The 23,970-nt window shown below is 44.3% G+C and overlaps 1 protein-coding gene across 2 annotated transcripts in view; it reads right to left on the bottom strand.

Annotated features, from left to right (window-relative positions):
• The window catches only part of LOC110502196 (ras-associated and pleckstrin homology domains-containing protein 1), a 147,797-nt gene that overhangs the window by 59,851 nt on the left and 63,976 nt on the right, over positions 1–23,970 (bottom strand). For both annotated transcript variants that reach the window (XM_036959495.2, XM_036959496.2), the window contains exons 3-4: positions 5,532–5,663; positions 1,395–1,509 (exon numbers count right to left, since the gene is read on the bottom strand). In XM_036959495.2, the coding sequence (XP_036815390.2) occupies positions 1,395–1,509; positions 5,532–5,663 (247 nt within the window). The remainder of the gene's footprint in view (positions 1–1,394; positions 1,510–5,531; positions 5,664–23,970) is intronic.

Below are 23,970 nucleotides of genomic sequence, written 5' to 3'. Positions count from 1 at the left end.
CTTGACTTTTTCCACATGTTGTTGTGAATTAAAAATAGATCAAATTGAGATTGTCACTGAGCAACACAACACACAACACATCATAATGTCAAAGCAAAATGATATTTTTACACATTTTTTACAAATTAATAAATAATGAAAAGCTGAAATGTCTAAATATTCAACTACTTTGCTTTGGGATGCATAAAGTACACATTTGCTTAACAATTCACATAATAAGTGGGACTGTGTGCAATAAGTGTTTAACATGATTTCTGAATGACTTACCTTATCGCTTTACCCCACACACAATTATCTGTATGTCTCCGTCAAGCAGTGAATTTCAAACACAGATACAGGTGTCCTTCCTAACTCAGTGTATCAACACACCCAGTCACTACAAAGATACAGGTGTCCTTCCTAACTCAGTGTATCAATACACCCAGTCACTACAAAGATACAGACGTCCTTCCTAACTCAGTTGCCAGAGAGGAAGGAAACTACTCAGGGATTTCACCATGAGCCCAATGGTGACTTTTAAACAGTTAGAGTTTAATGGCTGTGATGGGAGGAAACTGAGGATGGATCAACAACACTGTAGTTACTCCACAATACCAACCTAACTGACAGAGTGAAAAGGAAGCCTGCACAGAATAAAAAAATATTAAAAAATATGCATCCAGATTACAAAAAGGCATTAATGGAAAACTGCAAAAAATGAGGCAAAAAAAAATCACTTTATGTCCTGAATAGGGTTAGGCGTTATGTTTGGGGCAAATCCAACAACACATCACTGACTATCACCCTTCATATCTTCAAGCATGGTGGTGGCTGCACCAAGTTATGGGTATGCTTGTCAGCAGCAAGGACTAGGGAGCTTTTTAGGATAAAAAGCAACAGAATAGTTATGCACAGGCAAGATCCTGGAGGAAAACCTGGTTCAGTCTGCTTTCCAACAGACACTGGCAGACAAATTCGCCATACAGCAGGACAATAACCTAACACACAGGTTGCTTACCAAGACAACGTACAATGTTCCCGAGTGACCTAGTTACAGTTGACTTAATATCGGCTTGAAAATCTATGGCAAGACGAGAAAATAGGCTGTCTAGCAATGATCGACAATCAATTTGACAGAGCTTGAATCATTTTTTTTATAATAAATGTGCAAATACTGTGTGAATACTTATGTAAATGAAATATTTCTGAATTTCATTTTCAATAAATTAGCAAAAATTTCAAACATGTTTTCACTTTGTCATTATGGGTTATTGTAATACATTTTGAATCCAGGCTGTAACACAACAAAATGTGGAATATGTCAAGGGGTCTGAATACTTTCTGAAGGCACTGTGTGTGTGTGTGTGTGTGTGTGTGTGTGTGTGTGTGTGTGTGTATATAAAACGTATATTTACCGTTAATGTTGTACATGGAGAAGCGGTTGCAGAAGTTAGCCATGTTGGTCTCCTGTCTGAGAGGGGCTTTCTGAGGGGCCTTCTTTACAGTCTCTGTGAAGCCATCATCGAGACTCTGTACAGGGGACAGAGGAATCGTGAATGGACGTCTTCTCTACTAGCTCACTGACATCTGTGAATTGTTAGCCCTCTGTCAATGTTTATCAATTCCACATCAATTCCACAAGTTAAGGTTAATGCCCATATTTCCCCGGTAATCTAGAATGTTTGGTTACGGTAATTTCTGTTAAATATGTCAAATATTACATTAAATTTACTGGTTATCGTGGTTCGGGTTACAAAGCTACAGGTCATTTACCAAAGTTACCGGAATCTTCAGTAATTCAGGTAATTAACAGAAAATCTATGGTAATCTATCATAACTTTGGTAATTTATACTTGAATAACTTACTTTTGTATTATTATACAGTGGGGCAAAAAAGTATTTAGTCAGCCACCAATTGTGCAAGTTCTCCCACTTAAAAAGATGAGGCCTGTAATTTTCATCATAGGTTCATTTCAACTATGACAGACAAAATGAGATATATATATATATATATAATGGTGACCTGGTGGTATATATATATATATATAATGGTGACCTGGTGGTATATAATGGTGACCTGGTGGTATATAATGGTGACCTGGTGGTATATATATATATATATATATATATATATATATATATATATATATATATATATATATAATGGTGACCTGCTGGTATATAATGGTGACCTGGTGGTATATAATGGTGACCTGGTGGTATATAATGGTGACCTGGTGGTATATAATGGTGACCTGGTGGTGTATATAATGGTGACCTGGTGGTATATATAATGGTGACCTGGTGGTATATATAATGGTGACCTGGTGGTATATATAATGGTGACCTGGTGGTATATATAATGGTTACCTGGTGGTATATAATGGTGACCTGGTGGTATATAATGGTGACCTGGTGGTATATAATGGTGACCTGGTGGTATATAATGGTGACCTGGTGGTATATAATGGTGACCTGGTGGTATATATAATGGTGACCTGGTGGTATATAAATGGTGACCTGGTGGTATATAATGGTGACCTGGTGGTATATAATGGTGACCTGGTGGTATATATAATGGTGACCTGGTGGTATATATAATGGTGACCTGGTGGTATATAATGGTGACCTGGTGGTATATAATGGTGACCTGGTGGTATATAATGGTGACCTGGTGGTATATAATGGTGACCTGGTGGTATATATAATGGTGACCTGGTGGTATATATAATGGTGACCTGGTGGTATATAATGGTGACCTGGTGGTATATATAATGGGGACCTGGTGGTATATATAATGGTGACCTGGTGGTATATAATGGTGACCTGGTGGTATATAATGGTGACCTGGTGGTATATAATGGTGACCTGGTGGTGTATATAATGGTGACCTGGTGGTATATATAATGGTGACCTGGTGGTATATATAATGGTGACCTGGTGGTATATATAATGGTGACCTGGTGGTATATATAATGGTTACCTGGTGGTATATAATGGTGACCTGGTGGTATATAATGGTGACCTGGTGGTATATAATGGTGACCTGGTGGTATATAATGGTGACCTGGTGGTATATAATGGTGACCTGGTGGTATATATAATGGTGACCTGGTGGTATATAAATGGTGACCTGGTGGTATATAATGGTGACCTGGTGGTATATAATGGTGACCTGGTGGTATATATAATGGTGACCTGGTGGTATATATAATGGTGACCTGGTGGTATATAATGGTGACCTGGTGGTATATAATGGTGACCTGGTGGTATATAATGGTGACCTGGTGGTGTATATAATGGTGACCTGGTGGTATATATAATGGTGACCTGGTGGTATATATAATGGTGACCTGGTGGTATATATAATGGTGACCTGGTGGTATATATAATGGTTACCTGGTGGTATATAATGGTGACCTGGTGGTATATAATGGTGACCTGGTGGTATATAATGGTGACCTGGTGGTATATAATGGTGACCTGGTGGTATATAATGGTGACCTGGTGGTATATATAATGGTGACCTGGTGGTATATAAATGGTGACCTGGTGGTATATAATGGTGACCTGGTGGTATATAATGGTGACCTGGTGGTATATATAATGGTGACCTGGTGGTATATATAATGGTGACCTGGTGGTATATAATGGTGACCTGGTGGTATATAATGGTGACCTGGTGGTATATAATGGTGACCTGGTGGTATATAATGGTGACCTGGTGGTATATATAATGGTGACCTGGTGGTATATATAATGGTGACCTGGTGGTATATAATGGTGACCTGGTGGTATATATAATGGGGACCTGGTGGTATATATAATGGTGACCTGGTGGTATATATAATGGTGACCTGGTGGTATATATAATGGTGACCTGGTGGTATATAATGGTGACCTGGTGGTATATAATGGTGACCTGGTGGTATATAATGGTGACCTGGTGGTATATATAATGGTGACCTGGTGGTATATAATGGTGACCTGGTGGTATATAAATGGTGACCTGGTGGTATATAATGGTGACCTGGTGGTATATAATGGTGACCTAGTGGTATATAATGGTGACCTGGTGGTATATAATGGTGACCTGGTGGTTTATAATGGTGACCTGGTGGTATATAATGGTGACCTGGTGGTATATAATGGTGACCTGGTGGTATATAATGGTGACCTGGTGGTATATAAATGGTGACCTGGTGGTATATAATGGTGACCTGGTGGTATATAATGGTGACCTAGTGGTATATAATGGTGACCTGGTGGTATATAATGGTGACCTGGTGGTATATAATGGTGACCTGGTGGTATATAATGGTGACCTGGTGGTATATAATGGTGACCTGGTGGTATATAATGGTTACCTGGTGGTATATAATGGTGACCTGGTGGTATATAATGGTGACCTGGTGGTATATAATGGTGACCTGGTGGTATATATATATATATAATGGTGACCTGGTGGTATATAATGGTGACCTGGTGGTATATAATGGTGACCTGGTGGTATATAATGGTGACCTGGTGGTATATAATGGTGACCTGGTGGTATATAATGGTGACCTGGTGGTATATAATGGTGACCTGGTGGTATATAATGGTGACCTGGTGGTATATAATGGTGACCTGGTGGTATATAATGGTGACCTGGTGGTATATAAATGGTGACCTGGTGGTATATATAATGGTGACCTGGTGGTATATAATGGTGACCTGGTGGTATATAATGGTGACCTGGTGGTATATAATGGTGACCTGGTGGTATATATAATTGTGACCTGGTGGTATATAATGGTGACCTGGTGGTATATATATATATAAATCAGGTTAGGGTTAGGGTTAAATCAGGTAAGTCAATACAGAATAAAGGTCATACACAACCAACCAAATGTATTTTGGAAATCATAACTGACATTTCTAGCCGACCTGTGCGAGATGCGGTGAGCCGACCTGTGCGGGATACGGTGAGCCGACCTGTGCGAGGCGAGGTGAGCCGACCTGTGCGGGGCGCGGTGAGCCGACCTGTGCGGGATACGGTGAGCCGACCTGTGCGGGACACGGTGAGCCGACCTGTGCAGGATACGGTGAGCCGACCTGTGCGAGGCGCGGTGAGCCGACCTGTGCGGGATACGGTGAGCCGACCTGTGCGGGGCGCGGTGAGCCGACCTGTGCGGGATACGGTGAGCCGACCTGTGCGGGATACGGTGAGCCGACCTGTGCGAGGCGCGGTGAGCCGACCTGTGCGGGGCGCGGTGAGCCGACCTGTGCGAGTCGCGGTAATCCAGCTCTCCCAGCCAGGGATAGGGTTAGTTACCTGTGTGAGTTTATCCAGCTCTCCCAGCCAGGGATAGGGTTAGTTACCTGTGTGAGTTTATCCAGCTCTCCCAGCCAGGGATAGGGTTAGTTACCTGTGTGAGTTTATGCAGCTTTCCCAGCCAGGGATAGGGTTAGTTACCTGTGTGAGTGTATCTAGCTCTCCCAGCCAGGGATAGGGTTAATTACCTGTGTGAGTTTATGCAGCTCTCCCAGCCAGGGATAGGGTTAGTTACCTGTGTGAGTTTATCCAGCTCTCCCAGCCAGGCTCCAAACATCTGGTCTAGATCCTGATCTTCTTTATCACTGTCCTCCTCCTCTCCTCCTCCCTCTGTATGGTCCAGCTCCTCGTCTGACAGCTGCTCCATCTGAAACACACACATGGTAATGTTAGTTGTATTTTAGCATGTGGTGGAGTGCTTAGTGGCTGGGACATTGGGAGTTCTGGGTAGATAGATATAAAGGAAGCTATTAAGGCCACAAGGCATCGCATGTCAGTCCCGTTCATTCAGCTCCGACAGGCACAGCGTGGAACCCTACATTTCCATGGTAACCTCGGATTCCAGTCACACCTAGCTACCGACTCCACCCCGGTGTGGAAACCTTCTCAAAGCACCTTCATCATGCATCTCAATCTAGACTCTAGTTGTTATCCTTGTCGTCAAATCAAAATCAAAAATCAAATCAAATCAAAATCAAATCAAATCAAATCAAATTTATTTTATATAGCCCTTCGTACATCAGCTGATATCTCAAAGTGCTGTACAGAAACCCAGCCTAAAACCCCAAACAGCAAGCAATGCAGGTGAAGAAGCACGGTGGCTAGGAAAAACTCCCTAGAAAGGCCAAAACCTAGGAAGAAACCTAGAGAGGAACCAGGCTATGTGGGGTGGCCAGTCCTCTTCTGGCTGTGCCGGGTGGAGATTATAACAAAACATGGTCAAGATGTTCAAATGTTCATAAATGACCAGCATGGTCGAATAATAATAAGGCAGAATAGTTGAAACTGGAGCAGCAGCACAGTCAGGTGGACTGGGGACAGCAAAGAGTCATCATGTCAGGTATTCCTGGGGCATGGTCCTAGGGCTCAGGTCCTCCGAGAGAGAGAAAGAAAGAGAGAATTAGAGAGAGCATATGTGGGATGGCCAGTCCTCTTCTGGCTGTGCCGGGTGGAGATTATAACAGAACATGGCCAAGATGTTCAACCCCTGCCGAGGGTCCTTGGCTACATCTTTTGCAGTATGCTGTATGGGATTGTTTGTTATTATAGTGATGAAAGCGTCACAATAGAATAGATTTGGATTGTAATGTGTGTCTTAGGAACATACTGATGTTTTACCGCCCTCTGGTGGTCAGTTGTCTAATCTCACTCCTTCTCCACAGCTCTGAGTGTGTGTGTGTGTGTCAGTTTGTTTAGTTAGTGTGTGTGTGTGTGTGTGTCAGTTTGTTTAGTCAGTGTGTGTGTGTGTGTGTGTGTGTGTGTGTGTCAGCTCGTTTAGTCAGTGTGTGTGTGTGTGTGTGTGTGTGTCAGCTCGTTTTGTCAGTGTGTGTGTGTGTGTATGTGTGTATGTGTATGTGTGTGTGTGTGTGTCAGTTTGTTTAGTCAGTGTTCCCCGTCTCATAGCTTTCTAGCTCCCTCTATGGAAGTATAATCTCTGCCCTGACAAACAATCCTCTCATATAAATATTGGAGACCTCTGCTCCAGATCTTAAATCCTCTTAAAATGATTTTCCTTTTTTGTTATGGATAATTTCCCTCCCCTAGTTGGGTCTGAGGTCTTGTGATGTGGCTGTGTCAGGGTGTGTGGCCCATTGAGGCAGTAGGAGACCCCTACAGTAGCACTTTGATCATACTATGACCTGGGCCGGCGTGACCCCCCCGACCTGGGCCGGCGTGACCCTCCACTCCCGACCTGGGACGGCGTAAACCCCCCCCCCCCCCGACCTGGGACGGCGTCACTCATCACAGCAGGGCCACGTGTCATCATGGTGTGAATTAGACACACACACGAACAAGGGTGTTATAAACGTTGTATACATTTTACACGAAATATCTGCAAAAAATATTGGGACTTAACCTTTTTGGGATAGGGGGCAGCATTTTCACTTTTGGATGAATAGCGTGCCCAGAGTGAACTGCCTCCTACTCTGTCACAGATGCTAATATATGCATATTATTATTAGTATTGGATAGAAAACTGGAGTTTCTAAAACTGTTTGAATGATGTCTGTGAGTATAACAGAACTCATATGGCAGGCAATAACCTGAGAAAGATCCAACCAGGAAGTGGGACATCTGAGGTTTGTAGTTTTTCAAAGCTTGGCCTACCGAATACACAGTGGGATATAGATAAAGTTGCACTTCCTACGGCTTCCACTAGATGTCAACCATCTTTAGAAACTTGAATGAAGATTCTGCTATAAAGGAGGGGCTCATGAGACCTGTTTGAGTCAGTGGTCTGGCAGAGTGCCTTGGTATCATGATGCGCGCTCGTTCCAGTGCTTTTCTTCAGACATAGGAATTCTCCGGTTGGAACATTATTGATGTTTTATGTTAAAAACATCCTGGGCCTCCCGGGTGGCGCAGTGGTTAAGGGCGCTGTACTGCAGCGCCAGCTGTGCCATCAGAGTCCTGGGTTCGCGCCCAGGCTCTGTCGTAACCGGCCGCGACCGGTGGCCGTGGGGCGACGCACAATTGGCCTAGCGTCGCCCGGGTTAGGGAGGGCTTGGTCGGTAGGGGTGTCCTTGTCTCATCGCGCACCAGCGACTCCTGTGGCGGGCTGGGCGCAGTGTACGCTAGCCAAGGTGGCCAGGTGCACGGTGTTTCCTCCGGCGCATTGGTGCGGCTGGCTTCCGGGTTGGATGTGCGCTGTGTTAAAGAAGCAGCGGCTTGGTTGGTTGTGTATCGGAGGACGCATGACTTTCAACCTTCGTCTCTCCCGAGCCTGTACGGGAGTTGTAGCGATGAGACAAGATAGTAGCTACTACACAATTGGATACTACGAAATTGGGGAGAAAAAGGGGTAAAATTCAAAAAAAAAAAAAACATCCTAAAGATTTCAGTTCAGTGTGTCAAATCGGAGGGCCTGTTGTCCAGACCTCTGGCAGTCTATGGGGGTGCCACAGGGTTCAATTATCAGGCCGACTCTCTTCTCTCTATACATCAATAACGTCGCTCTCGCTGCTGGTGATTCTCTGATCCACCTCTACGCAGACTAAATTGGTTTACTTCACGCAGACTATTTGGTTTACTTCAGGCCCTTCTTTGGACACTGTGTTAACTAACCTCCAGACGAGCTTCATTGCCAAACAACTCTCCTTCCGTGGCCTCCAACATGTTTTAAATGCTAGTTAAACTAAATGCATGCTCTTCAACCGATCGCTGCCTGCACCTGCCCGCCCGTCCAACATCACTACTCTGGACGGTTCTGACTTAGAATATGTGGACAACTACAAATACCTGGGTGTCTGGTTAGACTGTAAACTCTCCTTCCAGACTCACATTAAGCATCTCATACCCAAAATTAAATCTAGAATCGGCTTCCTATTTTGCAACAAAGCATCCTTCACTCATGCTGTCAAACATATCCTTGTAAAACTGACTATCCTACCGATCCTAGACTTCGGCGACATCATTTACAAAATAACCGCCAACACTCTAATCAGCAAATTGGATGCAGTCTATCACAGTGCCATCCGTTTTGTCACCAAAGCCCCATATATATATATATATATAAATACATTAATACAGGTAACGAGTACAGGACAGAAAAGTTACAGGTCTGTGAGAGCCAGAAATCTTGCTTGTTTGTAGGTGACCAAATACTTACTTATTTGCAAATAAATTCATTAAAAATCCTACAATGTGATTTTCTGGAGAAAAAAAATCAAATTTTGTCTGTCATAGTTGAAGTGTACCTATGATGAAAATTACAGGCCTCATCTTTTTAAGCGGGAGAACTTGCACAATTGGTGGCTGACTAAATACTTTTTTGCCCCACTGTATATACAGGGTCAGTAACTATATACAGGGTCAGTAGTTATATACAGGGTGAGTAGTTATATACAGGGTGAGTAGTTATATACAGGGTCAGTAGCTATATACAGGGTCAGTAGTTATATACAGGGTCAGTAGCTATATACAGGTCAGTAACTATATACAGGGTCAGTAACTATATACAGGGTCAGTAACTATATACAGGGTCAGTAGTTATATACAGTGTCAGTAGCTATATACAGGGTCAGTAGCTATATACAGGGTCAGTAGTTATATACAGGGTCAGTAGTTATATACAGGGTGAGTAGTTATATACAGGGTCAGCAGGCTATATATAGGGTTAGTAGCTATATACAGGGTCAGTAGTTATATAGAGGGTCAGTAGTTATATAGAGGGTCAGTAGATATATACAGGGTCAGTAGCTATATACAGGGTCAGTAGCTATATACAGGGTCAGTAACTATATACAGGGTCAGTAGTTATATACAGGGTCAGTAACTATATAAAGGGTCAGTAGTTATATACAGGGTCAGTAGTTATATACAGGGTCAGTAGTTATATACAGGGTCAGTAACTATATACAGGGTCAGTAGTTATATACAGGGTCAGTAGTTATATACAGGGTCAGTAGTTATATACAGGGTCAGTAGCTATATACAGGGTCAGTAGCTATATACAGGGTCAGTAGCTATATACAGGGTCAGTAGCTATATACAGGGTCAGTAGCTATATACAGGGTCAGTAGCTATATACAGGGTCAGTAACTATATACAGGGTCAGTAGTTATATACAGGGTCAGTAACTATATAAAGGGTCAGTAGTTATATACAGGGTCAGTAACTATATACAGGGTCAGTAACTATATACAGGGTCAGTAACTATATACAGGGTCAGTAGTTATATACAGGGTCAGTAGTTATATACAGGGTCAGTAACTATATACAGGGTCAGTAGTTATATACAGGGTCAGTAGCTATATACAGGGTCAGTACTGGTACTGTGAGATGAGAACATCAGGGATTAAATGGTGCTGTGAGATGAGGACATCAACCACGCCTCTTCAGCGAACTCTACTTTGGTGAGTTGTGGGCAGGGCATTTCTCCCCCCCAAGAGAGATTCTTAGCGCTCTACTAAAATATATTTTGAATCTTCTCTCCACTCCTCCCAAACTCAAAACAAATGTTCTTCGTTCTCTCCTGGTTTATTCCTGGACAGCTACGTTCCTCCCATAGGCCTATAAAGACATATAATAACGGCTTCTCTCCTCCCTAGAGAGAGAGCGAGAGAGAGTGAAAACGCACCCAGCCAGCGATTAGAGGCTCCAAACTGTGCTACAATTAGCTCCCTGTGGTTAGCAGGCCTGTCATTTGGGTTGAGGACAGCAGGAAGATGAGACTAAGAGGGGGTTGGGCTAAGGCGTCCACTGCCTGTCCCTGCTCCTACTCCCTCTCATTCTCCTCCCTCTCTGGGAGAGAGTGGTACACAGCGTGTTGGGCTATGAGAGGCCCTAATACCACTGTCTGAACCACAGAGAGAATACATGAATACAGAGAAAAGACAGGGAGGATACAGAGAAAGACAGGGAGGATACAGAGAAAGACAGGGAGGATACAGAAAAAAGACAGGGAGGATACAGAGAAAGACAGGGAGGATACAGAGAAAGACAGGGAGGATACAGAGAAAAGACAGGGAGGATACAGAGTAAAGACAGGGAGGATACAGAGAAAAGACAGGGAGGATACAGAGAAAGACAGGGAGGATACAGAGTAAAGACAGGGAGGATACAGAGAAGACAGGGAGGATACAGAAAAAAAGACAGGGAGGATACAGAGAAAGACAGGGAGGTTACAGAGAAAAGACAGGGAGGATACAGAGAAAGACCGGGAGGATACAGAGAAAAAACAGGGAGGATACAGAGAAGACAGGGAGGATACAGAAAAAAGACAGGGAGGATACAGAGAAAGACAGGGAGGATACAGAGAAAAGACAGGGAGGATACAGAGAAAGACAGGGAGGATACAGATAAAAGACAGGGAGGATACAGAGAAGACAGGGAGGATACAGAAAAAAGACAGGGAGGATACAGAGAGGATACAGAGAAAAGACAGGGAGGATACAGAGGAAAGACAGGGAGGATACAGAGAAAAGACAGGGAGGATACAGAGAAAAGACAGGGAGGATACAGAGAAAGACCGGGAGGATACAGAGAAAAGACAGGGAGGATACAGAGAAGACAGGGAGGATACAGAAAAAAGACAGGGAGGATACAGAGAAAGACAGGGAGGATACAGAGAAAAGACAGGGAGGATACAGAGAAAGACAGGGAGGATACAGATAAAAGACAGGGAGGATACAGAGAAGACAGGGAGGATACAGAAAAAAGACAGGGAGGATACAGAGAGGATACAGAGAAAAGACAGGGAGGATACAGAGGAAAGACAGGGAGGATACATAAAAAAGACAGGGAGGATACAGAGAAAAGACAGGGATGATACAGAGAAAGACAGGGAGGATACAGAGAAAGACGACTGAGGATACAGAGAAAGACAGGGAGGATACAGAAAAAAGACAGGGAGGATACAGAGAAAATAGGGAAGATACAGAGAAAAGACAGGGAGGATACAGAGAAAAGACAGGGAGGATACAGAGAAAGACAGGGAGGATACAGAGTAAAGACAGGGAGGATACAGAGAAGACAGGGAGGATACAGAAAAAAGACAGGGAGGATACAGAGAAAGACAGGGAGGTTACAGAGAAAAGACAGGGAGGATACAGAGAAAGACAGGGAGGATACAGATAAAAGACAGGGAGGATACAGAGAAGACAGGGAGGATACAGAAAAAAGACAGGGAGGATACAGAGAGGATACAGAGAAAAGACAGGGAGGATACAGAGGAAAGACAGGGAGGATACATAAAAAAGACAGGGAGGATACAGAGAAAAGACAGGGATGATACAGAGAAAGACAGGGAGGATACAGAGAAAGACGACTGAGGATACAGAGAAAGACAGGGAGGATACAGAAAAAAGACAGGGAGGATACAGAGAAAATAGGGAAGATACAGAGAAAAGACAGGGAGGATACAGAGAAAAGACAGGGAGGATACAGAGAAAAGACAGGGAGGATACAGAGAAAGACCGGGAGGATACAGAGAAAAGACAGGGAGGATACAGAGAAGACAGGGAGGATACAGAAAAAAGACAGGGAGGATACAGAGAAAGACAGGGAGGATACAGAGAAAAGACAGGGAGGATACAGAGAAAGACAGGGAGGATACAGATAAAAGACAGGGAGGATACAGAGAAGACAGGGAGGATACAGAAAAAAGACAGGGAGGATACAGAGAGGATACAGAGAAAAGACAGGGAGGATACAGAGGAAAGACAGGGAGGATACATAAAAAAGACAGGGAGGATACAGAGAAAAGACAGGGATGATACAGAGAAAGACAGGGAGGATACAGAGAAAGACGACTGAGGATACAGAGAAAGACAGGGAGGATACAGAAAAAAGACAGGGAGGATACAGAGAAAATAGGGAAGATACAGAGAAAAGACAGGGAGGATACAGAGAAAAGACAGGGAGGATACAGAAAAAAGACAGGGAGGATACAGAAAAAAGACAGGGAGGATACAGAGCAAAGACAGGGAGGATACAGAGAGGATACAGAGAAAAGACAGAGGGGATACAGAAAAAAGACAGGGCGGATACAGAAAAAAGACAGGGAGGATACAGAGAAAAGACAGGAGGATACAGAGAAAAGACAGGAGGATACAGAGAAAAGACAGGGAGGATACAGAGAAAAGACAGGGAGGATACAGAGAAAAGACAGGAGGATACAGAGAAAAGACAGGAGGATACAGAGAAAAGACAGGGAGGATACAGAGAAAGACAGGGAGGATACAGAAAAAAGACAGGGAGGATACAGAGAAAGACAGAGAGGATACAGAAAAAAGACAGGGAGGATACAGAAAAAAGACAGGGAGGATACAGAGAAAGACAGGGAGGATACAGAGTAAAGACAGGGAGGATACAGAAAAAAGACAGGGAGGATACAGAGAAAAGACAGGGAGGATACAGAGAAAAGACAGGGAGTATACAGAGAAAAGACAGGGAGTATACAGAGAAAGACAGGGAAGATACAGAGAAAAGACAGGGAGGATACAGAGAGGATACAGAGTAAGACAGGGAGGATACAGAGAAAAGACAGGGAGTATATAGAGAAAAGACAGGGAGTAAACAGAGAAAGACAGGGAGGATACAGAGGAAAGACAGGGAGGATACAGAGAAAAGACAGAGAGGATACAGAAAAAAGACAGGGAGGATACAGAGGAAAGACAGGGAGGATACAGAGTAAAGACAGGGAGGATACATAAAAAAGACAGGGAGGATACAGAGAAAGACAGGGAGGATACAGAGAAAAGACAGGGAGGATACAGAGAAAAGACAGGGAGGATACAGAGAAAGACAGGGAGGATACAGAGAAAAGACAGGGAGGATACAGAGAAAAAGACAGGGAGGATAAAGGGAGGATACAGATATAGACAGGGAGGATACAGATTAAAGACAGGGAGGATACAGAACAAAGACAGGGAGGATACAGAGGAAAGACAGGGAGGATACAGAGAAAAGACAGGGAGGATACAGAGAAAAGACAGGGAGGATACAGAGAAAAGACAGGGAGGATACAGAGTAAAGACGGGGAGGATACAGAATAAAGACAGGGAGGATACAGAGGAAAGACAGGGAGGATACAGAGTAAAGACAGGGAGGATACAGAGTAAAGACAGGGAGGATACAGAGAAAGACAGGGAGGATACAGAGAAAAGACAGGGAGGATACAGAGAAAAGACAGGGAGGATACAGAGAAAAGACAGGGAGGATACAGAAAAAAGACAGGGAGGATAAAGGGAAGAAACAGAGAAAGACAGGGAGGATACAGAGGAAAGACAGGGAGGATACAGAGAAATGACAGGGAGGATACAGAGTAAAGACAGGGAGGATACAGAAAAAAGACAGGGAGGATACAGAGACAGACAGTGGGGATAAAGGGTCAGCTGATGAAAGGAGGGATGTTTCTGGAACAAGGGCTGAATGCATCTGCTTTCATATCCCTACAGGACGTGTCTGAGGACTACTGTACCGTGCCAGACGACTGAGATCAGAATTATACAGCGCTGCCACAGTAGATGTTAGATCTGCTTCAGATCAGTGGGGGCCCAGGCCCGGTCCAAGACATTTGGTCAGCGGGGGCCGAGGCCCAGTCCAAGACATTTGATCAGCGGGGGCCCAGGCCCGGTCCAAGACATTTGGTCAGTGGGGGCCCAGGCCAAGACATTTGGTCAGCGGGGGACCAGGCACGGTCCAAGACATTTGGTCAGCGGGGGCTCAGGCATGGTCCAAGACATTTGGTCAGCGGGGGCCGAGGCCCAGTCCAAGACATTTGGTCAGTGGGGGCCCAGGCCCAGTCCAAGACATTTGATCAGCGGGGGCGAGGCCCAGTCCAAGACATTTGATCAGCGGGGGCCGAGGCCCAGTCCAAGACATTTGGTCAATGGGGGGCCTAGTCCAAGACATTTCACAGGAAAAAACTTCTAAACAGTGGCCTGGACCCAGAGAACAGAAGTGGTCCTCGCTGAGAATTACTGGTTGTCAGAAACATGGTTCATTTGCCAAAATGCAGTTTACAGGAAAACACAGTTCACAGGTAAATCCCATTGTAAACAGTGCACCTAATGGGAGGGGATGAACATCTCAGTTAGAAACTTAGGAAGATGGGGAATCTAACAGCAACAACTAGGATGGGTTGCTAACATGACTTGGTTTCAAAAAATGATATTGACTCAAGCATGTAAAGTGGTGGGTGACACCTGGATAGCCTGCCTACCGTTGACTATAGCCTACGTATTCGAATGACTGATTACAAATTGAGGTTGAGAAATACAAACAGTAGCTCTTTTAAAAATTGTGGCCATCAAAACAGTTAACAAAACAGTTGCATTTAGAATAGTTACCTGTTGTACAATGACTTGGTTTCTAAAAGCATGTTTCACTCCAGTACCAGCTTACTGAGGAGCTGCTCTCACGCTGTCTGACAGGTGGTAGGATAATCTGGTCCTCAAACGAGTCTCTGGAGCTGCTCCTCAAACTAGACTCTGGAGCTGCTCCTCAAACTAGTCTCTGGAGCTGCTCCTCAAACTAGTCTCTGGAGCTGCTCCTCAAACTAGTCTCTGGAGCTGCTCCTCAAACTAGTCTCTGGAGCTGCTCCTCAAACTAGTCTCTGGAGCTGCTCCTCAAACTAGTCTCTGGTGCTGCTCCTCAAACTAGTCTCTGGAGCTGCTCCTCAAACTAGTCTCTGGAGCTGCTCCTCAACCTAGTCTCTGGAGCTGCTCCTCAAACTAGTCTCTGGAGCTACTCCTCAAACTAGTCTCTGGAGCTGCTCCTCAAACTAGTCTCTGGAGCTGCTCCTCAAACTAGTCTCTGGAGCTGCTCCTCAAACTAGTCTCTGGAGCTGCTCCTCAAACTAGTCTCTGCTCCTCAAACTAGTCTCTGGAGCTGCTCCTCAAACTAGTCTCTGGAGCTGCTCCTCAAACTACTCTCTGGTGCTGCTCCTCAAACTAGTCTCTGCTCCTCAAACTAGTCTCTGGAGCTGCTCCTCACACTAGTCTCTGTATACACTGTGCATGTGTGACAAATAAGAAACATGACTAATGAAAACACACACGCGCCAATTTAATTCCACAAAATTATGCAAATGAACCTAGACCATTAAACATCAAATGTATTTCCGGTCAAATGTATTTTCAGCAGCGTGTTGTAGCTTTAATGTGTTACAGAGTTAATGTTTAAGTTAATTAATTGAGCTGTATCTAAAGATATTTCTTTACAGTTATTTACATATGTAATTGTATTGGTTTGTATTGAATTACGCCCCCCCCCCCCCCCCCCCCTCCCTGATTTGGAGCAATAACAGTAAAGAAGGGAGGACATACCGGGCAGACCAGGGGTCGTGTCCCAAATGGAACCCAATGCCCTACAGAGCTCCATCAATAGGAGTGCACTATATTGGCGAATAGGGTTCAATTTGGGACGCGTGGCAACAGTGGTTCCCAGCTCCCACTCCTTGTGGAATGTGTTAGCCTTCCTGCCTGTCTGTCTAACATTCTGTGTCAAGACACTTCTCAGACTCCTCATTCCACTTCCTGGCAGTCTCTGGTTGGTTAGCCCTGGTAGGGTCAGGCAGCAGCACATTGTCACACTAACATGGCAGTTCAATAACTCTGCTCTTGAACAAGGTATCTAATTGCACTGAGTAGTTTTATTGTCCCCAGCACAACAGGGGATTAAATGGTACTGTATTGTAGACCCTGGTGTTACGGCCGAGAACAGGAATAAGTGACTGCGCAGAGACATCAAACGAGGAAAAGGACAATATAGGAATATGGAGGAATCATATTACACAGGCTCCGCCGCCCACCGCATGTGGCAGGGGGCTACAGTCCATCACGATTTACAAAGGAAGACCCAACCGTGATCTGCCCAACGTTGCATCTCTACCACAATGCATGTTACGCATTTTATGCTTTGACAAAACAAAGAGTGAGGGTCGTCACTGACCCAGATGATTGGCTCGCTCGGAGGCAGACGTCTTTAAATCAGGTCAACACCCGCAAGGCCACGGGCCCCAAATGTTTTCCTGGGCGCGTTGTCAGAGCATGCGAAGCTGGCAGGCAAATTCACAGTCATTTTCAACCTCTCCTTGTCCCAGTCTGTAATCCCACATGTTTTAAGGTGGCACCATCATTCCTGTTCCTAAGAACTCTAAGGCTTCATGCCACAATAACTACCGCCCTGTAGCACCCACATCTGTAATCATGAAGTGCTTTGAGGGGCTGGTCATGGATCACATTAACTCCATCATCCCAGACACCCTAGACCCACTCCAATTTCACACCTACCCAACAGATCCATAGACAACGCGATATCAATTGCTCTCCACACTGCCCTCACCCACTTAGATTATGGGGAATACCTATGTGGAAATGCTGTTCATTGACTACAGCTCAGCGTTCAACACCATTATATGAGTCCAACCTCATCGCCAAGCGTAGGACTCTGGGTCTGAACAACTGGATCCTGGACTTCCTGACGGGCCGACCCCCAGGTGAAGGGTACACAACACCTCCGCCACGCTGACCCTTGACCCAGGAGTCCCACAGGGGTGTGTGCTTATAAATAGATACAATAACTATAATAGTCTGTATCTTTATTGACATATTGTTTTATTATTATTTATGTTATTAGTTATATACAAATGGTTAGCAGATGTTCATGTGAGTGTAGCGAAATGCTTGTGCTTCTAGTTCCGACAGTGCAGTAATATCTAACAAGTAATCCAAAACGACCTAATACACACAAATCTGAAGGGGTGAATGAAAATATGAAAATATATATATATATATATATATATATATATATATATATATATATAAATAAATAAATATGAATAAATAAATAAATATAGATGCTATAAAATACAGTATATAAACTTGGCAAAAAAAGAAACGTCCTCTCACTGTCAACTGCGTTCATTTTCAGCAAACTTAACATGTGTAAATATTTGTATGAACATAAGATTCAACAACTGAGACATAAACTGAACAACTTACACAAACATGTGACTAACAGAAATTGAATGATGTGGGGGGGGGTCAAAATCAAATGTAACAGTCAGAATCTGGTGTGGCCACCAGCTGCATTAAGTACTGCAGTGCATCTCCTCCTCATGGACTGCATCAGATTTGCCAGTTCTTGCTGTGAGATGTTAACCCACTCTTCCACCAAGGCACCTGCAAGTTCCCGGACATTTCTGGGAGGAAATGCCCTAGCCAGACGTGCTCAATGGGATTGAGATCCGGGCTCTTCGCTGGCCATGGCAGAATACTGACATTCCTGAAGGATACCACATGAGGGAGGAGGATGTCTTCCCTGTAACGCACAGCGTTGAGATTGCCTGCAATGACAACAAGCTCAGTCCGATGATGCTGTGACACACCGCCCCAGACCATGATAGACCCTCCACCTCCAAATCGATCCCACTCCAGAGTACAGGCCTCAGTGTAACGCTAATTTCTTCAACGATAAACGCGAATCCGACCATCTCCCCTGGTGTGACAAAACCGCGACTCGTCAGTGATGAGCACTTTTTGCCAGTCCTGTCTGGTCCAGCGATGGTGGGTTTGTGCCCATAGGCAACGTTGTTGCCGGTGATTTTCTGGTGAGGACCTGGTGAGGACCTGCCTTTACAACAGGCCTACAAGCCCTCAATCCAGCCTCTCTCAGCCTATTGAGGACAGTCTGAGCACTCGGGCAGTTGTTGTTGCAATTCTGTTCCTGTCCCGCAGGTGTGATGTTCAGATGAACCGATCCTGTGCAGGTGTTGTTACTCGTGGTCTGCCACTGTGAGGACGATAAGCTGTCCATTCGGTCTCTCTGTAGCGCTGTCTTAGGCGTCTCACAGTACGGACATTGCAATTTATTGCCCTGGCCACATCTACAGTCCTCATGCCTCCTTGCAGCATAACTAAAGCACATTCACACAGATGAGCAGGGACCCTGGGCATCTCTCTTTTGGTGTTTTTTCAGAGTCAGTAGAAAGGCCTTTATAGTGTCCTAAGTTTTCATAACTGTTACCTTAATTGCCTACCGTCTGTTAGTGTCTTAACGACCGTTCCACAGGTGTATGTTCATTACTTGTTCATGATTCATTGAACAAGCTTGGGAACAGTGTTTAAACCCTTTACAATGAAGATCTGTGAAGTTTTGGATTTCTACGAATTATCTTTGAAAGACAGGGTCCTGAAAAAGGGACGTTTCTTTTTTTGCTGAGTTTACATATGAGTAATGTAAGATATGTAAACATTAAAGTGGCATTGTTTAACGTGACTAGTGATTGGGTCTCAATGTAGGCAGCATTCTCTACGAGTTAGTGATGTTAGTGATGGCTGTATAGCAGTCTGATGGCCTTGAGATAGAAGCTGTTACATTAGGTATTGCTCTTGTCCAGATGGGGTAGGGCAGAGTGATGGCGATTGCATTGTCTGTGGATCTGTTGGGGCGGTATGCAAACTGAAGTGGGTCTAAGGTAGCCAGTAAGGTGGAGGTTATATGATCCTTGAATAGTCTCTCAAAGCATTTTATAATGACAGACGTGAGTGCTACGGGGCGGTAGTCATTTATTTCAGTTTATCTTTGCCTTCTTTGGTACAGGAACAATGGTGGCCATCTTTAAGCAGGTGGGGACAGCAGACTGGAATAGGGAGCGATTGAAAATGTCCGTAAACACACCAGCCAGCTGGTCTGTCCATGCTCTGAGGACGCGTCTAGGGATGCCGTCTAGGCCAGCAGCCTTGTGAGGCTTAAAATGTTTTACTCACGTCAGCCACGGAGGGGGGGGGGGGGGGGGTAGTCCAGTCCTAGGTAGCGGGCTGCGACAGTGGCACTGTATTATCCTCAAAGCGGGCAAAGAAGGTGTTTAGTTGTCTGGAAGCGTGACGTCAGTGTCCCTGGTGGTTTTATTTTTGTAGTCCGTGATTTCCTGTAGACCCTGCCACATACGTCTTGTGTCTGAGCCGATGAATTGCGACTCCACTTTGTCCCTGTACCGGCATTTTGCCTATTTGATTGCCTTGCGGAGTGAATAACTACACTGTTCATATTCAGCCATATTCCCAGACCACTTTCCATGGTTAAATGCGGTTGTTCGCACGTTCAGTTTTGCGCAAATGCCGCAATCCAGCCACGGTTTCTGGTTAGGGTAGGTTTTAATAGTCTCAGTAGGTACATCACCACCAATGCACTTCCTTACAAACTCACTCACCGAGTCAGCGTATAGGTCGATGGTGTTCTTCGAGGTTGACCAGAACATATTCCAGTCAGCGTGATCAAAATAATGTTGAAGCGTGGATTCCAATTGGTCAGACCAGCATTGAATGGTTCTAGTCACTGGTACATCCTGTTTGCGTTTCTGCCTATTAGACGGTGGGAGAAAGATGGCGTCGTGGTCGGATTTGCCGAAGGGAGAGCGGGGGATGCATCGCGGAAGGTAGAGTGCATTACTCCCACGCGCAGTGCAATCAATATGCTGATAGAATTAAGGTAGCCTTCTGCTCAAATTTGCTTTGTTAAAATCCCCTGCTACAATAATACAGGCCTCCGGATATTGTTTCCAGTTTACATAGAGTTCAGTGAAGTTCCTTGAGCGCCGTCTTGTTGTCTACTTGAGGGGGAATGTACACAGCCGTGACGATAACTGACGGGAATTATCTGGGGAGGTAATATGGCCGGCATTTGATTGTAAGGAATTCTAGGTTGGGTGAGCAGAAGGATTTGAGTTCCTGTATGTTATGATTACACCATTAGTCGTTAATCATGAAGCATCCTCTTCCCAGAGAGGTGTCGGAGAGAAACATGGAGCGATGCATGGAGAAGCCCGGTGGCTAGAACCGATTCCAACAACATCCTGCCATGCTTCCGTGAAACAGAGAATGTTACAATGTCTGATGTCTCTCTGGAAGGCAAAACTTGTTCGAATTTCATATTATTGTCAAGAGATTGGACATTGGCGAGTCGTATACTCGAGAGCGGGGCGATGTGCACGTCTACGGAGCCTAAGACCAAGAGACCGCTCTGCAGGGCTGTTGTTTTTGGTCGGATTCTGGGATTAGATCCCATGTCCTGGATGGAAACAGATGATCTACTTCGGGAAAGTCGTATTCCTGGTCGTATGATGGTACATCAATTTTATATCCAATACTTCTTCCTGTTTGTAAGAAGACTTCTTATGGGACAGTATTGAGTAGCTTGGATGAATAAGGTGCCCAGAGTAAACTGCCTGCTCCTCAGTCCCAGTTGCTAATATATGCATATTATTAGTATATACTCATATGATAGTAGATTTGGATAGAAAACACTCTGAAGTTTATAAAACTGTTTGAATGATGTCTGGGGGTATAACAGAACTCATATGGCAGGCAAAAACCTGAGGAAAAATCTGAGGTTGGTCGATTTTCAACTCAGCCCCTATTGAAGATACAGTGGGATATTGGTCATGTTGCACTTCCTAAGAAATTGTAGAGCTCCACAAGTCTAGTTCATCCTTGGGAGCAATTTCCAAACACCACGGTCATCTGTACAAACAAATATAAACACCATGGGACCACGCAGCCGTCATACTGCTTAGGAGATGAACGTACTTTGGTGCGAAAAGTGCAAATCAATCCCAGAACAACCGCAAAGGACCTTGTGAAGATGCTGGAGGAAACAGGTACAAAAGTATCAATATCCACAGTAAAAACGAGTCCTATATCGACATAACCTGAAAGGCTGCTCAGCAAGGAAGAATTTACTGCTCCAGAACCGCTTTAGAAAAGCCAGACTACGGTTTGCAAATGCACATGGGGACAAAGATTGTACTTTTTGGAGAAATGTCCTCTGGTCTGATGAAACAAAAATAGGATGGTTTGGCCATAATGACCATCGTTATGTTTGGAGGAAAAAGGGGGAGGCTTGCAAGACGAAGAACACCATCCCAACCGTGAAGCACGGGGGTGGCAGCAGCATGTTGTGGGGGTGCTTTGCTGCAGGAGGGACTGGTGCATTTCACAAAATAGATGGCATCATGAAGTAGGAAAATTATGTGGATATATTGAAGCAACATCTCAAGACATCAGTCAGGAAGTTAAAGCTTGGTCGCAAATGGGTCTTCCAAATAGACAATGACCCCAAGCATACTTCCAAGTTGTGGCAAAATGGCTTAAGGACAACAAAGTCAAGGTATTGAAGTGGCCATCACAAAGCCCTGACCTCAATCCTATAGAAGATTTGTAGGCAGCACTGAAAAAGCATGTGCGAGCAAGGAGGCCTACAAACCTAACTCAGTTACACCAGCTCTGTCAGGAGGAATGGGCCAAAATTCACCCAACTTATTGTGGGAAGCTTGTGTAAGGCTACCCGAAACGTTTGACCCAAGTTAAACAATTTAAAGGCAATGCTACCAAATACTAATTGAGTGTATGTATGTATGTAAACTTCTGACCCACTGGGAATGTGATGAAAGAAATAAAAGCTGAAATAAATCGTTCTCTCTACTATTATTCTGACATTTTACATTCTTAAATAAAGTGGTGATCCAAACTGACCTAAAACAGGGAATTCTTACAAGGATAAAATGTCAGGGATTGTGAAACACTGAGTTTAAATGTATTTGGCTAAAGTGTGTATGTAAACATCCGACTTCAACTGTACATCCCTAAAGCTATGTGTCCCTTCAGGTAGCAGAGGCAGAAAGCTAAACAGAAAACCATCCTACAACTCTCCAATCACGTGTGCTGAAAATGGCCACAGCTGTGAGTATCAACAGAACCTGAACTTATAGTCTTCCAGTAGTTCCCCCTTCAGAAAACAAACATCTAACTCTGAACACAACCACAGCTCTCAGCCCAGCCAGTCCAACTCTCCCCTCTCTCTGACTGTGGTATTGAAGAAGAACCAGAGAAAGAAATACAGAGTCCAAATTAGATCCAGACTTTTCTCTTTTCTTCTCCCTCTCCGTTTCAAAGAGAAAAACATGTGTAGTGATGCTCTCTGTGGAGGCCTGGCTCACTGCAGAGACAGAGCAGAGGACAGGACATTTTTTTTTTAAAGAGAGAAAATGAATATGTGAGTGAATCCAGCAGGTCAATAATTCCAGATGTTGTTGTTGCTGCAGTAGAGACATGAGTCATACACACAAGGATGGATATTAGGTTTGGACAATATATACCGTATATACTACTATATACTACTATAATACTATTATTATATTATATAACTTATAACTACAAGTGAACTATATAAGATGTACCAAATAAATTATATCAGGGCTCCAGCTATGCATTTCATTTGCTAACTTGCTTGCCAAGTGGCTAAAAGGTCAAGACCTTCAACCTTCTTGTAAAAAGTTCAGAAACATTCTGCAATTTTGCTTAAGTTTAGTTTGCTGCTAATGTAGAAGGAAAAGCTGTGTACATTTGCAGATACTGTGCCAAATCATGTGGAGAATGCAACAACGATGCAGAATCATCTGGCCAAGTGCATAAAGTTCCCTCAGCGCTCACAACAAGCAACCTTGTCACTCTACCTCAACTTCTATTCGAGGTGAAAATGATGAATCAGACACCTTATCGATAACAGCATTTGCTGGATGTAGAGTTCAGAGTTCAAGTGAAGGTCAAGCAAATCATAGAGAAAGCCGACTATTGCAATCATCTCTGATGGGTGTTCGAATGTTCGTGGGCAAGGAATAATTAACTACATAATCTCCACCCCTCAACCAGTATTCTACAAGAGCACAGACCCCAGGGACAACAGACACACCGGACTCTACACTGCAGATGAGCTGAAGGCAGTCATCAATGCAATTGGACCACAGAAAGTATTTGCACTGGTGACAGACAATGCTGTGAACATGAAGGCTGCTTGGTCTAAAGTGGGAGGAGTCCTACCCTCACATCACACCCATTGGCTGTGCTGCTCATGCATTGAATCTGCTCCTCAAGGACATCATGGCACTGACAAGAGAACCAAGGAAATGGTTAGGTATGTGAAGGGTCACACACACACACACACACACACAC

The sequence above is a fragment of the Oncorhynchus mykiss genome, chromosome 22 (assembly GCF_057628025.1).
Source record: "Oncorhynchus mykiss isolate SJ-2025 chromosome 22, ASM5762802v1, whole genome shotgun sequence".
Taxonomy (NCBI): domain Eukaryota; kingdom Metazoa; phylum Chordata; class Actinopteri; order Salmoniformes; family Salmonidae; genus Oncorhynchus; species Oncorhynchus mykiss.
The sequence above is the reverse complement of the archived record's forward strand: the minus strand, read 5'-3'. Positions and strand labels throughout refer to the sequence as shown.